This window comes from Salvelinus sp. IW2-2015, linkage group LG36 (assembly GCF_002910315.2).
Source record: "Salvelinus sp. IW2-2015 linkage group LG36, ASM291031v2, whole genome shotgun sequence".
In the NCBI taxonomy this organism is placed as follows: Eukaryota; Metazoa; Chordata; class Actinopteri; order Salmoniformes; family Salmonidae; genus Salvelinus; species Salvelinus sp. IW2-2015.
Window position 1 is genome coordinate 24,592,038 of NC_036875.1, and position 16,019 is coordinate 24,608,056.

General features: G+C 40.9%; 1 protein-coding gene and 1 long non-coding RNA gene across 4 annotated transcripts in view; one reads left to right on the forward strand and one right to left on the reverse strand.

Annotated features, from left to right (window-relative positions):
• The window catches only part of parp4 (poly (ADP-ribose) polymerase family, member 4), a 40,866-nt gene that overhangs the window by 2,132 nt on the left and 22,715 nt on the right, over positions 1 to 16,019 (forward strand). The window contains exons 1-5 of one of the 3 annotated variants that reach the window (XM_023981331.2): positions 7,919 to 8,064; positions 10,454 to 10,581; positions 10,715 to 10,928; positions 11,561 to 11,669; positions 11,994 to 12,072. In XM_023981331.2, the coding sequence (XP_023837099.1) occupies positions 10,456 to 10,581; positions 10,715 to 10,928; positions 11,561 to 11,669; positions 11,994 to 12,072 (528 nt within the window). In that variant the 5' untranslated portion in view covers positions 7,919 to 8,064; positions 10,454 to 10,455. Of the gene's footprint in view, positions 1 to 7,918; positions 8,065 to 9,267; positions 9,368 to 10,453; positions 10,582 to 10,714; positions 10,929 to 11,560; positions 11,670 to 11,993; positions 12,073 to 16,019 lie in introns of those variants that run through there. The other 2 variants (XM_023981332.2, XM_023981330.2) reach the window with 2 other exon arrangements.
• LOC111959624 (uncharacterized) lies at positions 6,113 to 9,236 on the reverse strand. The gene is made up of 2 exons (XR_002876700.2): positions 9,148 to 9,236; positions 6,113 to 7,485 (listed from the first exon to the last, which is right to left on the reverse strand). It is a non-coding gene; the product is annotated as an uncharacterized lncRNA (long non-coding RNA).

Below are 16,019 nucleotides of genomic sequence, written 5' to 3' on the forward strand. Positions count from 1 at the left end.
GTTTGTGGGCACCGTTTTTCACCGTTATAGTGCAATTACTGTATTGTTTAGTGTTGTGGCTTTGCTGGCATGCATGCATATTTTGTTGCCGCACCAAGATTTACATGCTAAAATTGCCACTGGTCACATGCATGAGCCAGTAATGATCGGTCACGTGAATGAAGCAAGCGTTAATGATGAATTAATTATGAATAAGCTAAATCATGCAATTATAACTTGTCTGTATACAATAAATCTAACGGGACTGCCCCGAAAGAGCTCCTGATTGACATGTGCACTTGGTGCATTGAGTTGGTTGGAACCACTCCAGGGCGCTAATAATAAATAATGATTAATATGAATATTTAATATTGACTTTGAATGTTCCTGTGTAGAATTTCCACAACAATATATTTAGTGCTATCAAAGTCATTTCAAAGAGTAGGTTTATCAGAGCAAATGAAGCGTAACCATATTTAATGAATCATATACAGTTCATTCAGAAAGTATTCATACACCTTGACTGTTGAAGGAGAATGGGAGAAACTCCCCCAAATACAGGTGTGCCTGAATTCAATATATTTTTTCTCACCCATCTACAGTACACACAATATCCCATAATGACAAACTGAAAACATGATTTTAGACATGTTTGCAAATGTATTGAAAATGAAATATAGAAATATCTAATTTATACTGAACAAAAATATAAATGCAACATGTAAAGTGTTGGTCCCATGTTTCATGTGCTGAAGTAAAATGTCCCTGAAATGTTCCATACGTACAAAAAGCTTATCTCATTTTGTGCACATTTTTTTTTACATCCTATAGTGAGCATTTGTCCTTTGCCAAGATAATCCATCCATCTGACAGGTGTGGCATATCAAGAAGCTGATTAAACAGAATGATCATTACACAGGTGCACCTTGTGCTGGGGACAATAAAAGGCCACTCTAAAATGTGCAGTTTTGTCACACAACACAATGCCACAGATGTCACAAGTTTTGAGGGTTCGCACAATTGGCATGTTGACTGCAGGAATGCCCACCAGATCTGTTGCTAGTAGATTTCATGTTCATTTCTATACCAATGTCATTTTAGAGAATTTGGCAGTACGTCCAACTGGCCTCACAATCGCAGACCACGCGTAACCACGCCAGCCCAGGACCTCCACATATGGCTTCTTCACCTGCGGGATCGTCTGAGACTGTGGGTTTGTACAACCAAAGAATTTCTGCACATACTGTCAGAAACTGTCTCAGGGAACATCATCTGCGTGATAGTTGTCCTCAGGGTCTTGACCTGACTGCAGTTCAGCGTCGTAAGCAACTTCAGTGGGCCAAGGCTCACCTTCGATGGCCACTGGCACGCTGAATAAGTCTGCTCTTCACGGAGGAATCCCAATTTCAGCTGTACCAAGCAGATGGCAGACAACGTGTATGGCGTTGTGTGAGCAAGCGGTTTACTGATGTCAACGTTGTGAACAGAGCGCCCCATGGTGAGGTTATGGTATGGGCAGGCATAAGCTACAGACAATGAACACAATTGCATTTTATCGATGGCAATTTGAATGCACAGAGACACCGTGACGAGATCCTGAGGCCCATTGTCGTGCCATTGATCCGCCACCATCACCTCATATTTTAGCATCATAATGCACGGCCCCATGTTGCAAGGATCTGTACACAATTCATGGAAGCTGAAAATGTCCCAATTCTTCCATGGCCTGCATACTCACCAGACATGCCACCCATTGAGCATGTTTGGGATGCTCTGGATTGACGTATATGACGGCGTGTTACAGTTCCCGCCAATATCCAGCAACTTCGCAGCAACTTGAAGAGGAGTGGAACAACATTCCACAGGCCACAATCAACAGCCTGATCGACTCTATGAGGATATGTCACGCTGCATGATGCAAATGGTGGTCACACCAGATACTGACTTGACTGGTTTTCTGACCCTCGCCCCTACCTTTTTTCAAAGGTATCTGTGACCAACAGATGTATATCTGTGTTCCCAGTCATGTGAAATCCATAATTAGGACCTAATACATTTATTTAAATTGATTGATTTCCTTATGAACTGTAATTTAGTCAAATCTTTGAAATTGTTGCATGTTGCGTTTATATTTTTGTTCGGTGTGTATATACTATACAGTACCAGTCAAAAGTTTGGACACACCTACTCATATTTCTCTTTATTTTTATTATTTTCTACATTGTAGAATAAGACATCAAAACTATGAAAAAAACACATGGAATCATGTAGTAAGTAAAAAAGTGTTAAACAAATCTAAATACAGTTGAAGTCGGGAAGTTTACACTTAGGTTGGAGTTTTTCAACCACTCCACAAATTTCTTGTTAACAAACTAGTTTTGAGCAAGTCGGTTAGGACATCTACTTTGTGCATGACACAAGTCATTTTTCCAACAATTGTTTACAGACAGATTATTTCACTTATAATTCACTGTGTCACAATTCAAGTGGGTCAGAAGTTTACATACACTAAGTTGACTATGCCTTTAAACGGCTTGGAAAATACCCGTAAATGATGTCATGGCTTTAAAAGCTTCTGATAGGCGAATTGACATAATTTGAGTCAATTGGAGGTGCACCTGTGGATGTATTTCAAGGCCTACCTTCAAACTCAGTGCCTCTTTGCTTGACATTATGGGAAAATCAAAAGAAATCAGCCAAGACCTCCACAAGTCTGGTTCATCCTTAGGAGCAATTTCCAAATGCCTGGAGGTACCACGTTCATCTGCACAAACAATATTATGCAAGTATAAACACCATGGGACCACGCAGCCGTCATACCACTCAGGAAGGAGACGCGTTCTTTCTCCTAGAGATGAACGTACTTTAGTGCGAAAAGTGCAAATCAATCCCAGAACAACAGCAAAGGACCTTGTGAAGATGCTGGAGGAAACGGGTACAAAAGTATCTATATCCACAGTAAAATGAGTCCTATATCGACATAATCTGTAAGGCCGCTCAGCAAGGAAGAAGCCACTGCTCCAAAACCCCCATTAAAAAAGCCAGACTACGGTTTGCAACTGCATATGGGGACAGAGCTTGTACTTTTTGAAGAAATGTCCTCTGGTCTGATGAAACAAAAATATAACTATTTGGTCATAATGACCATCGTTATGTTTGGAGGAAAAAGGGGGATGCTTGCAAGCCAAAGAACACCATCCCAACCGTGAAGTATGGGGGTGGCAGCATCATGTTGTGGGGGTGCTTTGCTGCAGGAGGGACTGGTGCACTTCACAAAATAGATGGTTTCATGAGGAAAGGAAAATTATGTGGATATATTGAAGCAACATCTCAAGAAATCAGTCAGGAAGTTAAAGCTTGGTCGTAAATGGGTCTTCCAAATGGACAATGACCCCAAGCATACTTCCAAAGTTGTGGCAAAATGGCTTAAGGACAACAAAGTCAAGGTATTGGAGTGGCCATCACAAAGCCCTGACCTCAATCCTATAGAAAATGTATGGGCAGAACTGAAAAAGCGTGTGCGAGCAAGGAGGCCTACAAACCTGACTCTACCTGGCTACCTGAAACGTTTGACCCAAGTTAAACAATTTAATGGCAATGCTACCAAATACTAATTGAGTGTATGTAAACTTCTGACCCACTGGGAATGTGATGAAATAAATAAAATCTGAAATAAATAATTTTCTCTCCTATTATTCTGACATTTCACATTCTTAAAATAAAGTGGTGATTCTAACTGACCTAAGACAGTGAATTTTTACTAAGATTAAATGTCAGGAATTGTGAAAAACTGAGTTTAAATGTAGTTGGCTAAGGTGTATGTAAACTTCCGACTTCAACTGTATTTTTTATATTTGAGATTTTTTAAAGTAGCAACCCTTTGCCTTGATGACAGCTTTGCACACTCTTGGCATTCTCTCAACCAGCTTCATGAGGTAGTCCGCTGGAATGTCTTGAAGGAGTTCCCACATATGCTGAGCACTTGTTAGCTGATTTTCCTTCACTCTGTGGTCTGACTCATCCCAAACAATCTCAATTTGGTTGAGGTCGGGTGATTATGGAGGACAGGTCATCTGACATCACTGGGGCCAAGCTTCCTGCAATTCAAGACCTCTATACCAGGCGGTGTCAGAGGAAGGCCCAAAAATGTGTCTAAGACTCCAGCCACCCTAGTCATAGACTGTTCTTTCTGCTACCGCGCGGCAAGCGGTACCGGAGTGCCAAGTCTAGATCCAAGAGGCTTCTAAACAGCTTCTACCCATGCCATAAGCCTCCTGAACAGCTATTCAAATGGCTACCCAGACTATTTGCATCCCCCCCCACACGCTGCTGCTACTCTGTTATTTTCTATGCATAGTCACTTTAATAAATCAACCTACATAATTATCTCAATTACCTTGACACCGGTGTCCCCCGCACATTGACCATTGACACTGTACCGGTACCCCCTGTATTTTGACCCGCTATTGTTATTTATTGCTGCTCTTTAATTATTTATTCTTATCTCTTGCTTTTTTTTCTAAAAACTGCATTGTTGGTTAAGGGCTTGTAAGTACGTGCATCAAAGCTAATGGCAAAGCTACCTGTTGTATTCGGCGCATGTGACAAATAAAATTTGATATGATTTAGCACTCCATCACTCTCCTCCTTGGTCAAATAGTCCTTACACAGCCTGGAGGGGTGTTTTGGGTTATTGTCCTGTTAAAACAAATTATAGTCCCACTAAGCACAAACCAGATGAGATGGCGTATCGCTGCAGAATGCTGTGGTAGCCATGCTGGTTAAGTGTGCCTTGAATTCTAAATAAATCACCGACAGTGTCACCAGCAAAGCACCATCACACCTCCTCCTCCATGCTTCACGGTGGGAACCACACATGCGGAGATCAGCCGTTCATCTACTCTGCGTCTCACAAAGACACGGCGGTTGGAACCCAAAATCTCAAATCTGGACTCATAAGACCAAAGGACTGATTTCCACCAGTCTAATGTCCATTGCTCATGTTTCTTGGCCCAAGCAAGTCTCTTCTTATTATTGTTGTCCTTTAGCAGTGGTTTCTATGCAGAAAATTTGATCACGAAGGCCTGTTTCATGCAGTCTCATCTGAACAGTTGATGTTGAGATGTGTTACTTGAACTCTGTGAAGCATTTATTTGGGCTGCAATCTGAGGTGCAGTCAATTGCCAATTTCTGAGACTGCTAAGTCTAATGAACTTATCCTCTGCAGCAGAGGTAACTCTGGGTCTTCCTTTCTTGTGGCGGTCCTCATGAGAGCCAGTTTCATCATAGTGCTTGACCGTTTCTGCAACTGCACTTGAAGAAACTTTCAAAGTTTAGTCATACAGCCACTATTATTCCAGTATTTGGTTGCCATTGCTCCATGTGGACTTATGTTCATTTATCCTGCATATGGAGGCAGATGTGACAAGTTCATCACCCAACACTCTGGCTTCCTAGAATACCTTAGGCCTGGCGATGAAGACAGGAGCTTCACCATCCGAGATCTGCTGTATGAGAGGAAGGGCAACCTTGCCATACCAGCCTTCACTCAGAAAGGAGGCCAGCTGTCTGACAAGGATGTCGCAAGCACAAGGATAGCTAATGTGCGTATACATGTTGAGTTATCAGATGACTCAAGGTGTTCAAAATCCTCTCCCAGACTGTTCCCGTCAACCTGATACACAAAATGGACACGTCCTTAGAATCTGTGCAGCACTTGCTAACCTGCAGGGTAAGATCATCCATGAGGATGCCGAGTGAGCAGTGAGAATGTTCTTACATCTAAAATTTAACTTTATACAATAATTTCATCCACCTGGGATACTGTGTATATATATTTCCTGTTTAATCTGAATATTTTGTTCCTATATTTGAAATGTACTGTAACTTTGCCTGTTCCTGAAAATTACAGGCATCTACTAGGTGCTGCTATAATGCCTTTTTAAATCTATTAAATCTATTAAAAACACATTTTATTCAACACAAATGTCTAACAGACCAAGAGGGAAGACAACTGTTTATCAAGTGCCACACTTTTCTTAATTTGTGCCCTTGAAAACCAAACTCAGAATCAAACTGAAAAACATTTTGAAATTTAGGAAGAATGTGTTAAGTATCAAAGAAAATTTCACAGTGGAATTTCATAATGTTTTTATTTATGTCATAATTCCTCAAGTGCAAGATGAGTTACGGTATGCTTAGATAAGTTAATGAAGCGCCAAATGAAAATAAAGAGCTATACAAGGTACAATTAAAATATTCATAAATCATAAGGAGTTATCCTTAGGCATTAGATAAACATGTATGAAGAGTTGTACAAGGCAAGACATAAAAAACACCAAGAATTATGCAAATATAAATCAGGTAAATGTGCATATGAAGAGAACTGTGCAAGACAACAAAAAACACCAAGAGTTATGCTTAGATAATAAGGCAGAGCTAACAGAGAGATCTTTACAAGGCACAAAATACAAGAACCGTTTCAAAACAAAGTATTAGCCTAGATACCACATAGATTAACATATTTTGAGCACACAGTCTGCCTAACTGGAACTCATATACTACCCTTGGCAGCATATGTAGGAAATAGAATGCCTTCAGTTTAGGGATAACATCAGCACAGAACTTTACATCAATAACAACCAGCTCGGACAGAGCCCAGACAGCAGTTTGCATATCTCCAGTCCTGTGCAGAACATGTCCAATTGCTCCTGCATGTAGTACCCACAGGCTCCATTATGTTGCAGCTGAGGAACTCCATCCACCAGGTTCACGTCAATGAGTTTGCCAGAGACTCACACTTCTCACTCAGAACAGGACATTTGATTTCTAGAAGTTCTTGAGAGTGTAACACTCCATCTGGGGGCTTGCAGAAAGACATGGCTCCTTGACACTCACTACTGTGCCTCTACTCTCCAAACTAAACCCACAGCTCTCCATCCATGTGTAGGCCACCTGCCATATGTGGTTTCTGAGTTTCCATGGAACCTGGGGAAGAGATGCTCCTGCACAAAGTGGTCAGGATTTGTTGAGGTGCACACAGGAACCTTCTTTACTGAGCTTGCAGTGATCTGAAATGTAAGTGTGTCATACCATGCATAGGAGGCACTCTGTGCTTTAGTAACCTCCTCCAAGCTGGCACATTTACACTCCTCCAGCTTAATATAAAAAAGTCATAAAATTACAAGCATTTCTGACACTGTATGTTGATGCCGTGTTCACTGTGAGGCTGCTGCTGGAACTTGATGACTGTTTGGTTTAGCTTTAATGCACTTGTGCAGAAGGCTCCAAGTGGAACATTGGCCCCTTCCAAACTCTTCTTAAGTGCGTTGTGGGAGTGGTACGCAGGGGTTGCAGGTAGAGATGGAGAAGCAGCCGGGGTGCTGTCAGAGAACTCAAAAGATCTCGCTCAACCTTTTTGGAGCTAAATTCCGCTGTGTCCCCAAATTCCACTGGCATTGCTCATCTGTACACCCCTGTCAAGCCTCCATACATGGCATTCTGCACCTTCAATAAAAAATTACTGTTAGAATAGTCAATTACAGTACAGAACACTAGTTTACATGGTGTTCACAGTTCTAGTTCACAGTTTTGATAAACTGATCTGTAAAAAAAAGTCTAACCATTAAGTGTCTTACACAACTAAAAATTTAATTTAAATAAAAAAACATTCTACCTTGAAGCAATGTGTTGAAAAACAATTGTAATATGCAAATTAGTGCATATTTAAGGACGGTTGGCCTCATTTGCATATTTGAATTTTTAAATAAATAAAACTTGTAATACAATAATGTATTGTATTTATGTATACTTTCAACTGGTCAAGTTTCAGTCTGATGAGTAAAGAGAGAAAAAAATCCCTATTAGCCTGTGGTGCCTGGCCTTAAGCCAATAGAAGGCAACACAACATTGTATAAGGGCGTGGCTTGTTAATGGGGGCGTAGTCGTGTTATTCTTCTATACAAGGAAGTTTACAGTTGCTGGTAAAGATTGTCGTACAGTAGCAAAGTACGTGTGAGTACAGTGAATTTACATTATATGTTATCTTCACTGCAAGACAGCCACAGTAACGGACACCTACTTACGGTAAAACAGTTACATATTTTCTTTATAGGTTTGAATGTATAGCATTTTTCCAAAGATATTTATTTTACTGTGACTATTGTCGACAAGTGGGCTATTGTACTCAACTGGTTATGCACTGATTTTAATTTCAGGTAGCTGACTGAACTTCACCAACCAAGTTCATCAGAAACTTCCTTCCCCGTGGAGTTTAGTCAGCTAGTTGCATAGCTGTCTATGACATGAGCTTATTACTGTTTCGTTTTTATGTGCTCACATCCATGTATTTATATAAATTTGATTGATAGCCCACATGTATTACCATTGATTATCCAGGTAGCGAGAACACATACATTTTCAACCTGACAAAAAGCTCAAATATATGTTGTTACACTCGCACTTCCGCATCTTTAACAGTCCAAACATGTTATTTTTTACCCCCACAGCCCTTGCGCTTGTCACTCTCTCGGGAATCCACGTCGAACCCGGATGCAGTTAGATTGCCATCTTAAGTGGAGGCCCAATTCACTAACGTTGCCCCCTCGGCCCTAGATTTAGCTCGAGGGAGCGAGTGAACAACTTTAGTCACTTGCGGGGTCGTTATGACCCACACTTCAATGCAAACTAGTCACATGTCAAACATTGGTGACGGTGAGGTGTCAAATGTAATCAACAAGGCTGCATTTTCGGCATGTCAGAAAAAAGTATGACGCTAGCTTATATATACACACACTGATTTTAGCGTTGGCAAATTTACTTAGTCTCGTAGTGAGCAGCATATAAAACGTTGCTAGAGTCATAAACATTTGTTTGCAATTCTGAAATGTATTGGAATAAATTACTAAACTATAAAACTAGCTAGCCAGCTCTAGGTAACTGTAGCGAGCTAGATACGTTAGCTTCCTAGGTACATTAATAGCTTTAGGTTAGTTGTTTTTAAGCTCAACTTAAAGATTTCCACCAATGACGTTGCATCTCTGATCATCACGCTCCCTTGCTTGGGCAAGGGGCATTTGAGGTACACTGATGTGACGATGTAAAACGTTCAGGGCAGAGGGCTGTTAAGCTACGTTTCAACTCAGAAAAGTCACACCCTCGTCCACTTACCCACGCCTTATGCCCTTGGGGGAATCCCCGTCACCATCTTGGACGTCGGTCCAAACAAGGGAAGTTCGCAACATAAGCCCCGCAGCCGTCGTTTTTGGTCGATTTTGAGAGTGTACAAATATGTTCATTTCGGGCCTGAAACCCCCCCATAATTCAATTCGCGTTGATTGTACATCCTCTAAGAAAAGTCCACCGAAACGTAAAACGTCAGCATACAAGTGTAAGTAAACAGGTTAGAAATTGTGCTTCTAATGCACATGACGGTCTCATAAAAGTAATGATGTTTTTGTTTAGTTAGCTTTTGGAAATTGTAGAAATAACACATTTTCCTTCAGAAGTTCCAACTAGGCAGGATAACGTCAGCTAATTCATTTTCTAGCTATCATACAGTAGGCGTATATTAATAATTATATAGTTACTATAAGTAGAAATGCAATCATATAATTGACTGTAGAGCATATAAAGCACAAGCTACCAGTGGCTGAAAACAATCATTGCGGGATGAACGAGTGACGAATTTCCGGGCAAGGGCGGTCCATTTAAAAATAATTCCTTCCTCCCTCGCCCCTTGCCCTGCAAGTGTATACTCGTCAGACGTCATGGTACGTCATCAGAAGTGTCCACTTAATTTGAGGGGATAAGGTGTGTCTGTTAAGTGTTTGGAATTTGAAAAGTGTGTGTGTGTTCAAACTGGTCTCAGAGCATTTCGTATTATTCTGTACATGCATCAAGAGACTCCACTTAGTATGTAATGTTTCGTATGGTATATATTAATTTGTTGATGTCCATCACAGATTTTGTATGATATGTTACGAACTGCAATTCGTAATTATATGTTCCGATTTTCAAAAAATGTACAATATGGTACAAATTTGCAAAACGTATGCTATGTTACGAATTCAAGCTAGGTGGCTAACGTTATGATTAAGGTTAGAGTTAACCCTTTAAGCTATTCCTTCCCCTAACCCATCTCCTTAATTTAAGGTTAGGGGAAGTGTTAGTTAACAATGCTAAGTAGTTGCAAAGTAACAAAAAAGTAGGTATTTGAAAGGTTGCTAAAATTCTAAAGTTGTCCATGATTCGATTTGAACTCACAACCTTTGGGTTGCTAGACGTTCGCTTTATACATCCACCACGACCAACAACCCTACTTTTGAAGTAATGTGTCTTGTGTAACGATACCAAAGGTAACATATCATGCTTAATGGAGTGTCTCGGATTTACGTACAGAATGATATGAAATGCTCTAAAACCCAGCTGGTGTGTTTGATAAGACCATGTCATAAAGGTTTTTCTCCTTCAACAGCTATGGCTCTGTTTGACAACTGTTTTGTGGTTTTGGAGCTGAAGAATTTGCCTTATAAGGAGAAGAAGAGGCTGAAGCTGGCAATAACAGAGAATGGGGGCAGCATTTCCTATGTGATCAATAAGCAGGTCAGGTGCACAGTGACACAAACATTTTTGAATTCATAGGCTAGATTCAAACATGTTGGCGGTATTGATGATCTGTCTTTCTTGCTCTCTATTTCTCTCTTGATATATCGCTCTCTTTCTGTCATCCCCACAGTGTACTCTCGTAGTGACGAGCAGTATGTCCAGTCTGAGCTCCAGTAGGGTGCGGAGCATGAAGAAGCATCAGACTCCAGTAGTAGGGGTGGAGTATGTGTCACGCTGCCTGGAGAAGGAAGTCCTGCTGCCTGTAGAGGACTACTGCCTGCCCCCCCCTCCCTCTACCTCTCTCATCCCACCCAGGCCTGCCTCTCCCTTGCCATCGCAGTCAGGTACAAGCCAAACCTTTCCCCTTTCAGTCAAATACAATCTTTCCCAAATTGAAATATGCTTTATTGGTGATAAAATATACAATGTTACACAACAATGTTGCCAAAACAGTTGTCACTAAGGCAATTAAATAGACTCAGTAATGAATAGATGCTTTATCTTTCTCATCTATGCTTTACCTATAAGTAATCCCTAAGTAATAATACTACTCAGCTTCTTCATCACTGTCAGTTTCAGGCATCACCATTCTCTTTGCATGCAGGCTTTTACGTGTGTGTATTTCCAATGAAAAGCTTCTTGCACGTTCAGCAAGCAGAGCAAGGGTTTGTCATCTTTGAGCATTCTCCTCTGACACAATCACAGTGGGTGGTGTCTCTCGCTCTGTTCCCAGCATGTTGACTCATTCACCCAGAGTGGTCTTTTGAGTTAGTCAGTCAGGAGGCTGTTTTTCCCTCACAGTTGTCTTTAACTGACAAAGGCACTGTGTGCTCACTATGGGTGTGTTTCATCGCACTTTTCTCTGTTTGAAGAACGATGCCTTTTTGACGAAGGGGTGTGTGTGTAATATATGGATGTTTTGAATAGAATTGGACTTTGACATAGGGTGTGTTTGTGTGCGTGTTATGTGTGTTAGTGTTGAAGGGGGCGAGCCAGCCGGCTGAAGTTCAGACCCAGACAGTGAATGCTGTAAATCAAGCCGAGAGGGCGGGGAATCAGGAGAGTACTTACCTGGGCAAATTCAGGTGTGTACCTACTGTACCACTTACCTGTCAATCACTGCCTGACTAGATGTCATACTTTTCCTTCCTGACTATAATCTGGTCATTGCCCCACATTCGATGACACAGGCCTTATACCGTTAGTACTAACCAGTTGAATAACCTAGGTTATGTCATTGTTGTATGCAACTTATGTAATTGCCCTGCAATAATGTATGTATTTATTTATTTAACCTTTATTTAACTAGCATGACAGTTAAGAACAAATCCTTATTTACAATGACGACCCACCTGTAGTGTAGTAACAAGCTACATGACTCGTTTGTGTTTTCTTTTTTTTTCTTTTAGAGTGTATACTGAAAGTGACAATGATCTTCCAACATATCCAACAAATTTCCAAGTGGCCAAATACTCAATTTTTGGAAAGGTAAGCCCACCCATAGGCAGTACAGTTTATTTATCTCACGTCAGCTTTACTTGTTGATCCTGTTGATTGACACACCTGTCTTTAGTGTGTATATATATATTACTTTTTCTTGCCACTGTGTATATATATACAGTGGGGCAAAAAAGTATTTAGTCAGCCACCAATTGTGCAAGTTCTCCCACTTAAAAATATGAGAGAGGCCTGTAATTTTCATCATAGGTACACTTCAACTATGACAGACAAAATGAGAGAAAAAAATCCAGAAAATCACATTGTAGGATTTTTTATGAATTTATTTGCAAATTATGGTGGAAAATAAGTATTTGATCACCTACAAACAAGCAAGTTTTCTGGCTCTCATAGACCTGTAACTTCTTCTTTAAGAGGCTCCTCTGTCCTCCACTCGTTACCTGTATTAATGGCACCTGTTTTGAGACTTGTTTATCAGTAATAAAGACACCTGCCACAACCTCAAACAGTCACACCCCAAACTCCACTATGACCATGACCAAAGAGCTGTCAAAGGACACCAGAAACAAAATTGTAGACCTGCACCAGCTGGAAGACTGAATCTGCAATAGGTAAGCAGCTTGGTTTGAAGAAATCAACTGTGGGAGCAATTATTTAGGAAATGGAAGACATACAAGACCACTGATAATCTCCCTCGATCTGGGGCTCCACGCAAGATCTCACCCCGTGGGGTCAAAATGATCACAAGAACGGTGAGCAAAAATCGCAGAACCACACGGGGGGACCTAGTGAATGACCTGCAGAGAGCTGGGACCAAAGTAACAAAGCCTACCATCAGTAACACACTACGCCGCCAGGGACTCAAATCCTGCAGTGCCAGACGTGTCCCCCTGCTTAAGCCAGTACATGTCCAGGCCCATCTGAAGTTTGCTAGAGAGCATTTGGATGATCCAGAAGAAGATTTGGGAGAATGTCATATGGTCAGATTGAAACCAAAATATAACTTTTTGGTAAAAACTCAACTCGTCGTGTTTGGAGGACAAAGAATGCTGAGTTGCATCCAAAGAACACCATACCTACTGTGAAGGCATGGGGGTGGAAACATCATGCTTTGGGGCTGTTTTTTCTGCAAAGGGACCAGGACGACTGATCCGTGTAAAGGAAAGAATGAATGGGGCCATGTATCGTGAGATTTTGAGTGAAAACCTCCTTCCATCAGCAAGGGCATTGAAGATGAAACGTGGCTGGGTCTTTCAGCATGACAATGATCCCAAACACACCGCGGGCAACGAAGGAGTGGCTTCGTAGAAGAATTTCAAGTCCTGGAGTGGCCTAGCCAGTCTCCAGATCTCAACCCCATAGAAAATCTTTGGAGGGAGTTGAAAGTCCGTGTTGCCCAGAAACAGCCCCAAAACATCACTGCTCTAGAGGAGATCTGCATGGAGGAATGGGCCAAAATACCAGCAACAGTGTGTTGAAAACCTTGTGAAGACTTACAGAAAACGTTTTGACCTCTGTCATTGCCAACAAAGGGTAAATATAACAAAGTATTGAGATAAACTTTTGTTATTGACCAAATACTTATTTTCCACCATAATTTGCAAATAAATTCATAAAACATCCTACAATGTGATTTTCTGGATTTTTTTTCCTCATTTTGTCTGTCATAGTTGAAGTGTACCTATGATGAAAATTACAGGCCTCTCTCATCTTTTTAAGTGGGAGAACTTGCACAATTGGTGGCTGACTAAATACTTTTTTGCCCCACTGTATATACATACATGCATACATACAGTGGCAAGAAAAAGTATGTGAACCCTTTAGAATTACCTGGATTTGTGCATAAACTGTTAATAAAATGTTATCTGATCTTCATCTAAGTCACAACAATAGGCAAACATAGTCTGCTTAAACTAATAACTCACAAATAATTATAATTGTTCATGTTTTTATTGAACACACCGTGTAAACATTCACAGTGCAGGTTGGAAAAAATATGTGAACCCTTGGATTTAATAAAAGGTTGACCCTCCTTTTGCAGCAATAACCTCAACCAAACGTTTTCTGTAGTTGCGGATCAGACTTGCACAACGGTCAGGAGGAATTTTGGACCATTCCTCTTTACAAAACTGTTTCAGTTCCACAATATTCTTGGGATGTCTGGTGTGAACCGCTCTTTTGAGGTCATGCCACAGCATCTCAATCGGGTTGAGGTCAGGACTGACTGAGCCTCTCCAGAAAGCGTATTTTCTTCTGTTCAAGCTATTCTGTTGTTGATTTACTTCTGTCTTTTGAGATGTTGTCCTGTTGCATCACCTAACTTCAGTTGAGCTTCAATTGGCGGACAGATAGCCTTACATTCTCCAGCAAAATGTCTTGATAAACTTGGGAATAATTTTTCCGGCGATGATAGCAAGCTGTCCAGGCCTTGAGACAGCAAAGAAGCTCCAAACCATGATGCTCCCTCCACCATTGTTTACAGTTGGGATGAGGTTTTAATGTTGGTGTGCTGTGCTTTTTTTTTCTCCACACATAGTGCTGTGTGTTCCTTCCAAACAACACAACTTTAGTTTCATCTGTCCACAGAATATTTTGCCAGTAGCGCTGTGGAACATCTAGGTGCTCTTTTGCGAACTTCAGACGTGCAGCAAGGTTTTTTTGGACAGCAGTGGCTTCTTCCATGGTGTCCTCCCATGAACACCCTTCATGTTTAGTGTTTTAGGTATTGAAGACTCGTCAACAGAGATGTTAGCATCTTCCATAGATTTCTGTAAATCTTTGGCTGACACTCTAGGATTCTTCTTAACCTCATTGAGCATTCTGCACTGTGCTCTTGCAGTCATCTTTGCAGGATGGCCACTCCTAGGGAGAGTAGCAACAGTGCTGAAATTTCTCAATTTATAGACAATTTGTCTTACCGTGGACTAACTTTTAGAGATACTTTTGTAACACTTTCCAGCTTTATGCAAGGCAACAATTCTTTAATCTTAGGTCTTCTGAGATCTCTTTTTTTTGAGACATGGTTCTTCTCAGGCAATGTTTCTTGTGAATAGCAGATCCACATTTTGTAAATGTTTTTTATGGGGCAGGGCAGCTCTAACCAAAATCTCCAATCTCGTCTCATTGATTCGACTCCAGGTTAGTTGACCCCTGACTCCAATTAGCTTTTGAAGAAGTCATTAGCCTAGGGGTTCACATACTTTTTCCAACCTACACTGTGAATGTTTAAATTATGTATTCAATACAAATACAATAATGTGTGTGTTATTAGTTTAAGGAAACTGTTTATTGTTGTGACTTAGATGAAGATCAGATAACAACATTTTATGTCAAATTTAATCCAGGTAATTCCAAAGGGTTCACATACTTTTCCTTGCCACTGTACATACAGTGGGGAGAACAAGTATTTGATACACTGCCGATTTTGCAGGTTTTCCTACTTACAAAGCATGTAGAGGTCTGTCATTTTTATCATAAGTACACTTCAACTGTGAGAGACGGAATCTAAAACAAAAATCCAGAAAATCACATTGTATGATTTGTAAGTAATTAATTAGCATTTTATTGCATGACATAAGTATTTGATCACCTACGAACCAGTAAGAATTCCGGCTCTCACAGACCTGTTAGTTTTTCTTTAAGAAGCCCTCCTTTTCTCCACTCATTACCTGTATCGTGTTTTTGGAGGAAGAGAAGGATGAGTACAACCCCAAAAACACCATCCCAACCGTGAAGCATGGAGGTGGAAACATCATTCTTTGGGGATGCTTTTCTGCAAAGGGGACAGGACGACTGCACCGTATGAGGGGAGGATGGATGGGGCCATGTATCGCGAGATCTTGGCCAACAACCTCCTTCCCTCAGTAAAGAGCATTGAAGATGGGTCCCCGTGGGCTGGGTCTTCCAGCGCCAATGAACCAACGACCCCGAAAACAAAAACCACCCAAACACACCCAAGCCAGGGGGCAACTAAGGAG